Source organism: Semicossyphus pulcher, unplaced genomic scaffold, assembly GCF_022749685.1.
Source record: "Semicossyphus pulcher isolate SPU_LCO1_2020_fin unplaced genomic scaffold, fSemPul1.0.p SCAF_17, whole genome shotgun sequence".
Classification (NCBI taxonomy): Eukaryota; Metazoa; Chordata; class Actinopteri; order Labriformes; family Labridae; genus Semicossyphus; species Semicossyphus pulcher.
In genome coordinates, this window is record NW_027211681.1 from 9,118,011 (window position 1) to 9,131,240 (window position 13,230).

The following is a 13,230-nucleotide window of genomic DNA, read 5'->3' on the forward strand; positions in this document are numbered from 1 at the left end:
ATCATTAAAAAGTGAGTTTGAGCGTGTAGAATAAAGAAAATTGTTCGAACAATGCTGGTCAGCTTAGAAAAACATGGTGAAATGATGCTGATGACTGTGTCCCTGCTATAACTAATCTCACAGACCATCCTCTTATTAATTGTTTATCACTGATAGACCATGAAATGAACAATTAGATAGGAACATCAATACATTTCACACTTTGATGCTGATGTGGAATGCCAAGTGAAGTGGATCCTAATACAGACAGCAGCATCATTATGGAAACATTAAGCACTGCTTTATCCTGGTTTTTCCTACGTTTAGCATTTAGTCGTGCTTTTCTTTCACAGATTTGTTGTTTATGGATTAATAATCATATCATCGTGATGTATCATTATATGATTGTCTTACAGCCAATGGTGGACAAAGTACACAACTTCATTACTTGAGTTAAAGTATACATACTCCTGATCAAATGTTACTCCAATACAAGTCAAATTATTACTTGCATTGAAGTAGTGGAGTACTTGCTTTAAAAAATACTTAAGTATTCAAACTACTTCTTAAAAACATCTCAAGTTGTATTTTCACAATGCATGCGTGCAGTCAACAATACATGGGTGAATCGTTCTCCTTCTCTGCCGTAGCCGTCATTAGCTGAGTGATGTTTGCTCTGCGTTCAACCATGGAGACGCACGAGGTACAGGTACGGCAACACCACTTAGACAAACCACACGCAGAACTACAAGAACATAGTTTATTGTTTATATTATATTATTATATTATTATAGTATTATATTTATTGGATTTGTCATGACCTGGCTCAGAAGTCACAACAAAGAAGGGAGACCACACCATGCCAAACATCCAAACAAATCTTTATTAATTCAAATCGAACAAAATTAGACCAAATGAAATATCCAACATAAAAAATTGAGCTTTATTTAATAGATTAAATCAAATTAGGCCAAATTAGATATTTACAATATGAGGTGTGGAAATCAATAATCAGTACTGTATGATGTGCATGAGTGGAGAATGTGTATGTGGACAAGTGTTGTATAATGCAAACAAAACAAAAGGTAAACTCAAACCAACATCACCAAACGCATGTGCCTGTGGAGAGGGCCAGAGGAGAGAAAGAAAGGCTTCCTGCTGGAGCTTAAGTAACCTCAGCACACTGGGCCCAGGTGAGCTGAGTTACACTGATTAGTTACCTGCATGGGCACACCTCCAGGATGACACAGAAAACACATGATGACACAGGGGCATCACAGATTTTAGAAAAGAAAAGAAAATTCATCAGCTGACGAGAACATTTCCCCAAAAAATAATACTCAAGTTAAATACTCAAGTACAGTACTCAGGTAATTTACTTGGTTACCCCTGCTTGCAACATATCAATTATCGTAGAATCGCTGTATTGTGACATTATCGTTATTGCGGGCCACATGTCGTATTTTATCGTATTGTGAGTTACCCTGCAATTCCCACCACTACTTATAAGCATGAAAAAATATATGATTTGATAACAGCTTAATAACACAGGAACTTCTGAGTTGTATCTCAAACAAACGCCTGTGGAATCAAAAATAGTTTATCACTAAAGCAAGTCACATGATGAAAAGTGTTTGCCTTTTAGCAGTGTGTAAACATGTATGAGTTAGGGATCAGTTTGACCTTTACTTTTCACGATATTCTCCATATTCTAAAAAGTTGGTTTGTAATGTGTCACGCCGGGGCTCTTATAGGGATTTGATGAAAACCATTTGACTTCTTAATCACTCCATGCTCTCTATATTTCTCAGCATCATTTATCGATTGTGTCTGGTCCTCTGTGACATAAGGCTACAGGAAGCTGCATTGACCTTGGTAAAGTGCAGTTTGTTAAAGCATCAATCTGACATAACTAAGCAGAGTAATAGGATGTCAGGGAAATGTTTTCCTCTGTTTAATCAAAGATTGTTGTCGAAGCAGTTTGATCAGGTCAGTAATGATCAGCTCGTTTGTGGCTTATAAGAGATCTTGTACAGATGCAGTGTTTAAAAAATGCTGCTGTTGATTCACTGCTGTGAGCGCTTCATAAACTGTTAATAAATCTGTGCCCAGTCATTTTTTAAAAATTGTGAAAATTCACAGTTTACTAGCAACTGCAATCATTAGCAGCTAGTGTTTGCTGATTATATTTACAACAGCAGCTGAGTGATTTAGAGATAAAAACAATCTTTGTTATACGGGGTATGGATGGGGTAACACTCTTTATGTCCAATATATAAAATAATGTATCAGAACTTGTTTTGATATAGCATCCAAGTGAACAAATCCTCTGTGTGTGTCCATTTGCAGGCCTGTATGGTGTCAGGAACACTGAGCTGTGACAGAAACAGCTCACCACAAGACCGTCTGGGCTCAGCAGGAAGTGCCTCCATATCTACTTCCAGGTCAACCTCAGACGTCATGTGGATCAGATGCCTGCTCTTCGTCTCCACCTTGTTTGCTCCCATTGCCATTGGTAAGAAAAAAAGACTAACACACAACAAAGACATAAACACACGTATTCGTCCAGAACAGCGCACTGCAAGCCGGGCCAGGAGACTCTTTAGATGCTGTGTCACAAAGGCTGCATTTTCCAGGCTGCTGGTAGTGGTCCTGTTTTGTTGGACTGTTCATTGTAACGTTATTTTTTGTCTTGACCCTTATACTAGGAATAATTAAAATACAGATCTATAAATGAATTCAGAGAGAAAGGGAAAACATTAACTGATATTATCGCCTTTATTTTGAAATCCCCATAGCATGTCTTTGTAAATGTATCCATCCAAGAGCCAGGTAGATAATGGCAAGCAGCCAAGAAAAAGCCCAATAATATCCGCCTCTGATATTTACTCCCTTCTTTTAGAATAAATTAGCAGCATGGACATTTTGTTTTATTTCTGACAAAAGATAGGTCAACAGAAAAAACACATCCGCATGCACCAAAAGCCTTTGCTAGATAAAAGACGAGAAAGGAAACGCACAAAAACTGGCCTGGCAGCGAAAAAGGAAACGAGACGTTGACCCTCTTGAAAGCTCAAGTTTTGTACTCACACAATGTTTATAATAAACAGAAGGTCATTTTTTTATTACTTAAGAGGAATAGTTTGTTTTTATCTAAATGTCTGCACGACGTCAGTTATGAAATTGTTATATTTGTGTGAGGTGATGTAACGTATTTAATGCTCTTATATTGTCTCATGTCTCACTGAATAGAATTTAATCCAACTCCTCACCGGCCACTTCATTAGGTACCCCTGATAAAATCTAATGTAATCCAATATACCAGCTCAGCCATAAGATTTGCTTGTATGTTGCCTGTAATGTACTAAGCTGTCGTAGACGTGTTAATTCAATGATATTCAAGCGTCAAGGTCATAATTGGTGGTGGGGCTGCACTGAGCTGCATTATATTCAGAGGTGTTTCTAATACTCTGGCCCCCTCATGTATGTAAATAGAGACGACAAAACATTAGAGACACATCTCAATATAATGTAGTTCAGTACAACACCACCTTTAACTACGACCTCAGTAATAAACATTATTGAATTTACACACTTCCGACAAAAGTCAACAAAAACTAAACTTCATAAAAGCAGAAGCCATGGCAGTGCTGTTGTATTAGATTGTACAGGTGTACCTAATGAAGTGGCCAGTGAGTGTATATTATAGCAGACTTTGTGATATCAGCGTGTATTGTATCGATGTCCAAATAATCAATATATTATCGTCTTGTGATGAAACCTGTGATGTGTACGGAAGCCCTTAGTGGACATGCATCCGTACATTGTATTTACTCTGTTTTCCCTTGATAACGAGTAATTCCATATTTTTTATTTATTTATTGTATTTTATTTAAAAGGGACCATGTACAGTTTAAAGCATACATGTCACCATTTGATGCACCGTACCAGATTATAGCTTTAAGCTAAATCGCATCTGTAGTCCCTGGGCAGGTCAGCACAGAAGAAAAAACAAGACAATAACAAACAGTACAGAGTAAAGTATACAACAAAGTTACACGAGAAAGAACACACCAAAAATGCAAAGCTACACACAGAGTAGCACAGAGTAGCACATCCTAAATGCATGTTTGTCGAATAAAACAAAGATGGGAAGCAAGGTCAATGAGGACAGAGCTGAGCAGCTTTTAACAGACTTTTTAAGTTGGTTTTGAAGATGCTGATGGAGCTGCAGCTCCTCACAGCATCAGGCAGGGTGTTCCACTGATTTGTGGCTTTTACAGAGAAAGCTGAGTGCCCAAAAGCAGTCATAGCAGGCATAACGTCAGATGATTATAGCTCGTATCCCCAGAGATGTAAAAGCACAAAACAAACATAGAAACAGGCTTAACTTAACTCATTAGTGTGGGCAATGGCTGCATGGCATGTCCTGGTCTGTAATATCACAGTGACCGGCCTGTTGTTTTGTTTTCTAGATTGCCGGAAAATTCTCCTGTTATCTCGAGATAATGAGCCAACTTAATCCGCTATAAAGGGAAAACCAGCTCTGTTTTCCCATAATAAGGAAAATAAGTCGAGATCTCGAGAAAATGACCGGAAATAACTCGTTATCACGGGAAACAAAGTAAAAAAAAAAGTATGGATGCGTGTCCGCTAAGAGCTTCCGCAGATATGGAGCCCTTTTAACAACTAGCTTAATGTTAGCGCTGATACCACCTGTCCTCATGTGGAACCTGCACACAGTTCACCCTAGTTTCCCTGGAAGGCTTTCAGTCAGCCTCACTGTCCCCCCTGTCGCGGCTTCCTGGGCTTTTTACAGAACACAGCCATGTTTAATATCATTAGTAACACTCTAACATGCACACACTTGTAGGAATGTGTCCATTTACAAAACACAGTTTTACACACAGTGAGAAGTTTGGTTGCATATGTTCATATTTATTTTTATTCTCACAACTATAAATACACATATCCTTTGTCTTCTTGTAGTAAATATTTATATATTTTTCCCAGTCTTCTATATACACTGACTTATGGTTCAGATGCAGCCCCAGCTGGTTGTCTGTATCCTCTTCTCCCCTGTGACAGTGGGCTTTGAAGACTCCTACAGGGAGCTCTGGCCCACTTGGACTTAATCCTATTAATGGCTGCTGTCAATCACACTGTTGTGAAGAAAAACTGCCGCACACGTGCAGAAACACACTCGATACACACACACTGGCGCAGGGTAAAGCATGTACTTGTTCATGCTGCTGACATGTGCACAGATGAAACACTGCACACCCACATGGATGCAGGTACTCGTAAAAAACAAGCACACAGAGGAAGTGCTCACAGGCAGCTACTCAGACACACAAACACCAAGGGGCTTTGCTTTAGCACCGAGAGATGAGTTTCAGTCAAAGGTATTTGCATCAATGTCGAAAGAATAAGTCGACATATGCAAATCATGCTGTTTATACTTAGCAAGGATTAGTTGAAACAAAGACAGTTTAGCTTGAGGACACACAGCAGCAAGCACTCCATCTCTTCCACCGAGCCGTGCCTTGTCATTATTTCAGGGTTATGTGGAGACAAATAAAAGGGAATAGGAAAGCATGGATGTTTGAACCAAAGAAGAAATCACAGAAAAAATATTGCTCTCCTGCAGTTTAGAGTAAATTTCTGGCAGGAACCGGGTTCAACCTGATAGGTTGGAATTGTTGATCAAGTTGGTGCTGAGAAAACGCTTCAATTGCACAAAAGTGAAAGTCACTGCAGAGGACGTCAAACAAACTGTGGCAAATATGTGAACATTTCACAGTGTTAAAGTTATTCTGTCAACAGCCACCACGCAAAGACAACAAACAACAATATATTAGTCCCCTAGAACTTTCTGTCTGTCTGTGAAACTCAGACACTGAAACTCAGACATATATTTTCAATAACAGGTTTAGTAAGTTTTTAAAGCGGCAGAGTACTTTCAAGCAAATGTTATTTAAACAGAAATAAACAGGGCATTCCTTTGAGACAATTTTAACTGTATGACTGACAGTGCAACAGTGCAGCTCTTACAGCTTTTGTACAGCGATAAGTAAAACATTCCCAATTTCCAGTAGGTGCAGCATCTATTACTGGAATTTTTAAACCATCAGTGTTCAACTGGTCTAGCCTCAGGACCCACCACCATGTCCTTGATGACAAATCGCGACCCAAATTATTTAACCACTCAGATTTATTTGATTAAAATCTGTGCAGTTTGGAGATCTGAGATGAAACGAAACATCACAGTACGTCACAAAACACGACAGAATAAGCGTTAGGCCAAAATGACAAGCGGCTGGCAGTGCATAAGAAGACAATATTCCCTCTAAGTTTCAAGAATGTAACTGTAGCTGGGATTACCCAATCAGTGGAGCGTGACTAAACAACACTACTGCTGCACCCACGTCATGGAATACCAATGTCCTTCAAAATAAAAGCGCAGCATAGACTTTTGGCCACAACTTTTTTTTTTTATCAAGCACTCATCCACGACCCACTGAAAACAGCTCCGCGACCCACTTTTGGGTCCCGACCCACCAGTTTAGAACCAGGGTTTTAAACCTTTTTCAATTGTCCCAAGAGAAGAGGGTCCCCGACCAAAAGTTCACCCCAATGAAATAGCCCGGATTGGAGTGTGGGAATGGTTTTCCTATCATACATCAAGCTTTAGGTCCAGCACCTCCAACAAGCCCTCATTTGCTGAGCGCTGATCTTTCTATACTGGACATAAATTGTTTTTCGCACAACAATAGACCTTCACAGGTCAGAGGGAACAGCTTTAACAGGCACCAGCTACACAGGCAATAGTGTCTTTGTTTTTTCTTTGAATTTCTTGACAGTAAGAAAAACATGGAATATAGCGAGCCTTATCTTTTAAACCATCTTTTTGCACTTTAAAAATGGTCTTGTTTTCAACTCAGAAGACCCCCATTTCAGACACCAGCAGTGCCCGAACGCTTTGGCAGTTCAAGTGAGAGATCACCTTTTAAATCTCTCTCCTCTTCCCTCTCACCCTCTCCTTCTCCTTCTTTCCATCCATCCACCTCTTTCGCCACTCTCTTGTTCTTGGCCCAAATGTAAAAATCGATATCCTTTTGTTTCAGCCCCCTGAGGCAATGAGAGTGTCTGAATAAGATTGTCTGTACTGTCCGTGGGCTGCCAACTTTCTGTCACCACTTACACGACTAATGACAGACACATTAACATGCACTTGCCGGCTCTGACATTATTGCATGTGTGCAAGACGGAGAGCTAAATATTGGCGCGTGCGTGTGTATGTGGCCTGCGTCTGAATAAAATCCGGCTGCGGAGGCTTGTTTGCAAAAAGTGACAGAATTATGTGCGGAGGAAGTCCTTCGGAGGCAGGTTAAACACAGGGAAGTTTTATAGGTGAGGCAGCTGATATAAATAGATGAATTGCAGGGTGACAGACGAGACAGGGTGGTGGGTGCAAGTCAGGAGCATTAACTGCCGCTTATGAAGGCAGAGTGGCTTTTAATTGGAACACAGATAGACCCTTTATTTGAATTATGTGTGTGAGTGTGTGTGTGTGTGTGTTTGTGTCATAATGCTCCCTTTATGTCCAGCAGGGACCCTGTAAGGCAACACTGTAAGACATCTGATCCAAAGCCAGTCTAGACAGCTGCCTTACAATACCGCGTATTGATCCCCGCACGCTTCAATTAACCCTCTCTTCAGAATGTACATTTGTGCTCACGGAGGCGGACATGACTCAGCCATTGAAAAACTAATAAACCAACACTCTTATTAACACAGTAATAACCCACTGCCCTGAGCAGCCCCCCTCTCACACGCACAAAAAGGCATGAAGTCCTTCAAGTCCTCAGCCGCTGCTCAGGCACACTTCCCGTCTGAATGTGTGCTTAACGTCTCATCCTGGCCTGCAGTGATATATGTGTGTGTGTGTTCATTAAAAGGGACATTTTAAGTAAATGTCACGTATATATCAGTCTTATCTCTAAGCTAGAGCCTGCCATTATCAGTGGAGTGCCCTCAGGTAGCACCACGCAGATATTGGCTACACTTGCTATGAATTTCAGCCTCTACATGTCATCACTCAGAATATTTGCATGCGTGTGTGCGTGTGTATGTGTGTCTGTGTGATGTAGTGAAGGGCAGTATTAAGTAGAGCCCGGGCAGAGTGTCATTGAGCTCATTCAGATTCTTTGCTGCATCCGTGTAACCATGACGCTCCTCCAGCCAATGAGAGAGCCAAGGGAGGGAGGACAGGGTTGCTATGGTTATAGTGACAGGGAGAGCGAGGAAGGTGGTGCTGTGTGCGTCGCTCTTCAGGGTGGATGTGGGCCTGTGTTTAAATCGCAGGTAGTTGTAGCAGGCGTGTGTTGAGTGTATTCATGTGTGTATGTGCTTATAAGGAATGATTTAGAAGGCCGTAACTGGATTTATTTAGTCACAGTCACTGGGCCGTTAGCCACAAACTGCAGACACTATCAGATTTAATATGTTTTATTGGTTTATTCAACAGGGACAATGCATATCATATATATTGCACCAGATGCAGCTTAAACAGAAGAGATAATAAAATCTCAGATAGGGTCCTTTTGCAACGTGTAGCAGATGACACACAGTATGAAGTTGTGTGAAATAAAATCTACTTTACAATTACCGCAGTGCTAGGTGAAAACAAAACTGAACAACACAAGTGAACACCTCAGCTGATAACCCATCTATCAGGGGATGAAGGCTGAAGCACCCAGGGATCGCTGCTCTCAGGAACAGAGAATAACAACATCCAAGCTGCAGCACAACAACTGCAATCCCAGGGAGCATCCAGCCTCACACCATCGATATCACAGCAGCCGCCTGTAATCACAAGATTATATGGGGAAAGGGACGTATACAAGGGCCACATATGTGTGCGACATATTCTTTCATTAGGTTGAATATAGTCAGACATATTTGGGAGCTACAAGCCGAGTGTACAGACAGAAATTGTTTGCAAGAAACCTGCATTTTTCTTTTTGTCGATTGATATAATTTGTTTACAAAGGTAAGACATTGTAAATAAAGCATTTTTTAACACATTGATTTTCTTCAGTTTAAAAAAACAATATGTGAGCTAGAAAATAAATTGACCTTTTCTAGGTTGTTCCTGCTCCAATTTTGTTTCAATTTTGCACTGATATGACTGTACAGCAGAACATTCATTCAGGGGTAAATACACTGTCAACCAATTACAGTGTGGGCCACCATCTGCTCAGCTATGATGCTCTGTTATAAGAGCTGTAGAGAGTATTTTCCCAAGCTTTTTTTTCTTTATTATATGTTATGAGAAAAAAGTTTTCATGTAGGCACATGTTGGAAAACTTTAATGCCGATTCCAAAATATAGGTTATCAGCCGATATCAGCTGAAAAAATGTCGGCCGGACAATACATTCGTCAGAGTCTATGAAGCATAAGTACCCAGACAACAAACTTTACTTTAAACATACTTCTATATAACCTATATACCAAAATAACAGAGGTGGAAGCAAAGACTGTATAAAAAGATGGAGGACATGCCAGCTCCCTAAAAGTGAAGCCAAAACATTTCGAGCGCCCCCTGCTGACTGGCTGCAGTATAGGTCATAAAGCCCGCCTCCTCCATGTTAACAGATGGGACATGGGTCAAACTATAAAATCAAATTTGTTCAGAAAAATCTCACTTTTACTCAGTATTTTACTTTAACTTAAGTATGTTTTAAATGAAGTAGTAATTCGCTACATTTGTACGTCCGTCCTTTACTGAGTAAAATACTTATCTAAAGATATTGCGAGCTAGAAAGAAAAACTGACTTGGACCAGACACCAATCAAATGCATTGCATCAAAAACAGGCTAATCACATAAAATTGTCATGCATATCGACAAAACAGGGACAGAAGAGAGTTCGGAGGAAACACCACTTTTAACAGACGGAAGGAAGGTTTTTTGTTTAACCAGAAACAGCCGTCAGATCGCTCTCTTCAAACCCACCAGACACCATTAATTTTCAGTCATTTTTTACCTCACTGAACACTGGACCTGCTGGTCTGCCACTGCCTCCTTACACGTCATAACACGTTAGTCTGAAACCCACTAAACCAAACAAACTAATCGATCGAGGCAGCGGTAGACCATCAGCCACTTCCATGTTCTGCAAGATCAAACAGTTTTTGTTACTGCTGTTTTTGGTTAAACAAAGGATCTTACTCTTTGACAAAAGGTCCATCTCTCGTCATTTTGACACCAAAACATGTAAACGTGAGGCCGAAGTTTGAAAATAACAAAGTTTCATTTGATTTAATTTGCAGAGGATGCATGGTTAAGGTAACAATGGCAAAATTAGTTTATAATAAAAAGCAGCAACGTGGGAAAGTAACTAAGTAACTTTTACTTTAAGTACTTTTTAAGTGAGCTACTATTTACTTTACTTGAGTACAATTTCAGTCAGGTAACAGTAGAATATTTAAGTACTCCTCCACCTCTCCAACAGTCTGATCACACGAGATCTATGTCCAGTTAGTCCATTAAAAGCACAGTCAGAAGATACAAAAAAACTATTATGTTTAGGTGGACATACTTACAGGGTCCTGGTATTTTGTAGGCTTGCTCTGCCTCATTGCTTACATGGATACGTGGTGGAACTGAGCCATCCTTAACAAAGCGTTTTTTTGTGCTTTTCTTAATATGACAAGCAGAAATATCTGCTGTGGAAAATATTTCAAGTGTGATGGCAGCACCTGCTGCAAGATGAGGCATCACAGAAGAAGAGCTACAAACTCATTTTCCTGTAACTCATGCCTCTCTGCTGCACTGTTCCCCTTTCTAGAGATTTCCCTACAGTCTATGAGACTTCCACACAGTCAGCTTGGAGGATATCAAGACTTATTAAGACAATGACAACTTGATTGCTGTTGTTTCATCATCCAGGAGGCTTCGCCTTATTGGAATTAATGACATGTTTCCTATTACAGTACAACAAGAGCGGATCTATGCATCAAATTTGCAACTTCGGTGCATAATTAGGCATTGCCATCTTTAATAATCTTGCAACACCAAGTGCTTGTTGAAGTTGCCAGGCAATTACTCTCTATCTAGAATGATGTCTAAAACTGCTCACTGCAAAACAGTAATTACCAAGTGGGTTCACTTGCAACAGTGGACATGCCCTTATGAAAAATCTTCTGTGATGCTATTGTTTTCTAATAGTCTGGATAATTAGTCCATATGACAAGGATACAAATGCAGCTTTAGTTGAACACAATCTGTGCTTGTACAATTTAGGCCTCCATTGCACTTGTTTTAAAGGCAGCCTTACATTTTCTAATATTACAGTCAGTAGGAGAGACAGTTATCACAATATCAAACATGATCTTTGTGTCAATGTTTCTGTGTCTGTGTCCAGCCTACGGCCGTGCCCCCATCCCCATGGCGGTGGTGCGCAGGGAGCTGTCCTGTGAGTCCTACCCGATCGAGCTGCGCTGCCCGGGCACGGATGTCATCATGATAGAGAGCGCCAACTACGGCCGCACCGATGACAAGATCTGCGACTCGGACCCCGCCCAGATGGAAAACACACGATGCTACTTGCCTGATGCATACAAGATCATGTCACTCAGGTTAGTACGCAGCATGTGCATATGCGCTTCTCCCATTTTGAGAGAACTGTGGAACAAAATTACACAACCACCATGACAAAATTATTCTTGTTATTGCGTTTTTATGGGAAGGACACAGAAGATCGACTCATGGTCCAGAGACCTTCAGAACAAAACAAGGACACTTTGAATCTTTTTACTGATTTGTAGAGAGAAAGGAGAGACACTCATCCTTCAGTCTCAGAGATCCTAGTTACAGTAGGTGCATAGTCTCAACTAGGGCTGCACAATTGATCAGCGTCTGTGGCCGTTGGGTTGCAGCAGCTGTTGAAAACGGGAAGAGAATATGCAGCTCTCCTTGTAAACGCCTCTTTGTTGTTTTTCATTACGGGTTCAAAATATATTTCTCTGTTACATCTTTGAAGTGTTTGTGCAAACGTGTCATGAAGGCAACTAAAGCTCAGTTGCTCACTGCTTGTTGTTACACTAAAACAGGAAGAGAGCAAGTCACTCGTTAAAGCGAAACGCTGGTCCACCGAAACGGTTCATCATCTGCTTCGCTACTCGCCGTCTTTGTCCTGAGTCGAGTCAGAACAAGTCATAACAGCGTATCCTCAGGTCGTAACACCCTATCCTCCCAACTCCCAAGACAGACCGAAATTACCACTGCAATTTGCATTTTGCATCTAGAAGATTCAGGTAATTCAGTTAAAGAAGCTAACTCTAAGTTAGATGCTAAATTTGAACATGAGCCTGAATGAGGCACCGAATGGAACTGAAAGCGTTGTTTGTTTATTTAAGTGTGAAAGTATTTTTAAAAAATGTTTTTCCTAAAATGAATAAACAATCGTGATCTCAATATTGATCAAAATAGTCCTGATTTTCATTTTGGCCCGAATCGTGGAGCCCCAGTCTCAACTGTTATTTTATTATTCTCCTTGGTGAAGAATCAATGTCAGGTTCTGCATCATTCACATGTTGACCCACTTTATAAAGTCGACAGCAAACAACAACAACAGCATAAAAACAACATAATATTGCAACATACCTGGCTGACATAGTGAAATGGAAAAAGGGAGAAAGCTGTTGGCAAAAAACATCGTGAGCCCCGCCCGGCTATTATCAGAGTCTGTACGTGCAGTACAATGTCATACAACTGCAGAACCTTATCAGACAATGGAAATTACTCGGGTAGCACTTCCTCTACGGCTGGCCTGTGTGATCTCTGCTTCTTCTCCCACTGCTAATTGGAGCACGGCAACCAAAGCCACAAAAATGGTCCACAGTAAATCATTGATGATCCTTATGTTACATGCTTAGTTTTAATTTAAATTAAAACAATCCGGAGTCGTCACCTTTACTGCCGTGAGACGCCAACAAAGCTATTAAGACATCAGGACATGGATCTCCCAGATTGAGCTTGAAACTTGGTAGATACTATTTTTGTTGGCGCTTTGTTTGGATAGTTAATTAGAGCCTGATAGAAAATGTGATTTTAGGGTTGTGGATACAGGCTTTTAGAATTGTAGTGTCAAATTACAAGATGAATTTTTAACAGGAGAAAGAGCGCTGTTTAATTTACCGCTTGAGTGTTAGAAGTGTTTTGTTCCTGATGAACATTTTTAAC

The 13,230-nt window shown here is 40.4% G+C and overlaps 1 protein-coding gene across 1 annotated transcript in view; it reads left to right on the forward strand.

Annotated features, from left to right (window-relative positions):
* The window catches only part of adgrl3.1 (adhesion G protein-coupled receptor L3.1), a 127,728-nt gene that overhangs the window by 27,727 nt on the left and 86,771 nt on the right, over positions 1–13,230 (forward strand). The window contains exons 2-3 of the mRNA XM_069666737.1: positions 2,329–2,494; positions 11,411–11,624. Coding sequence (XP_069522838.1) covers positions 2,335–2,494; positions 11,411–11,624 — 374 coding nt within the window. The 5' untranslated portion in view covers positions 2,329–2,334. The remainder of the gene's footprint in view (positions 1–2,328; positions 2,495–11,410; positions 11,625–13,230) is intronic.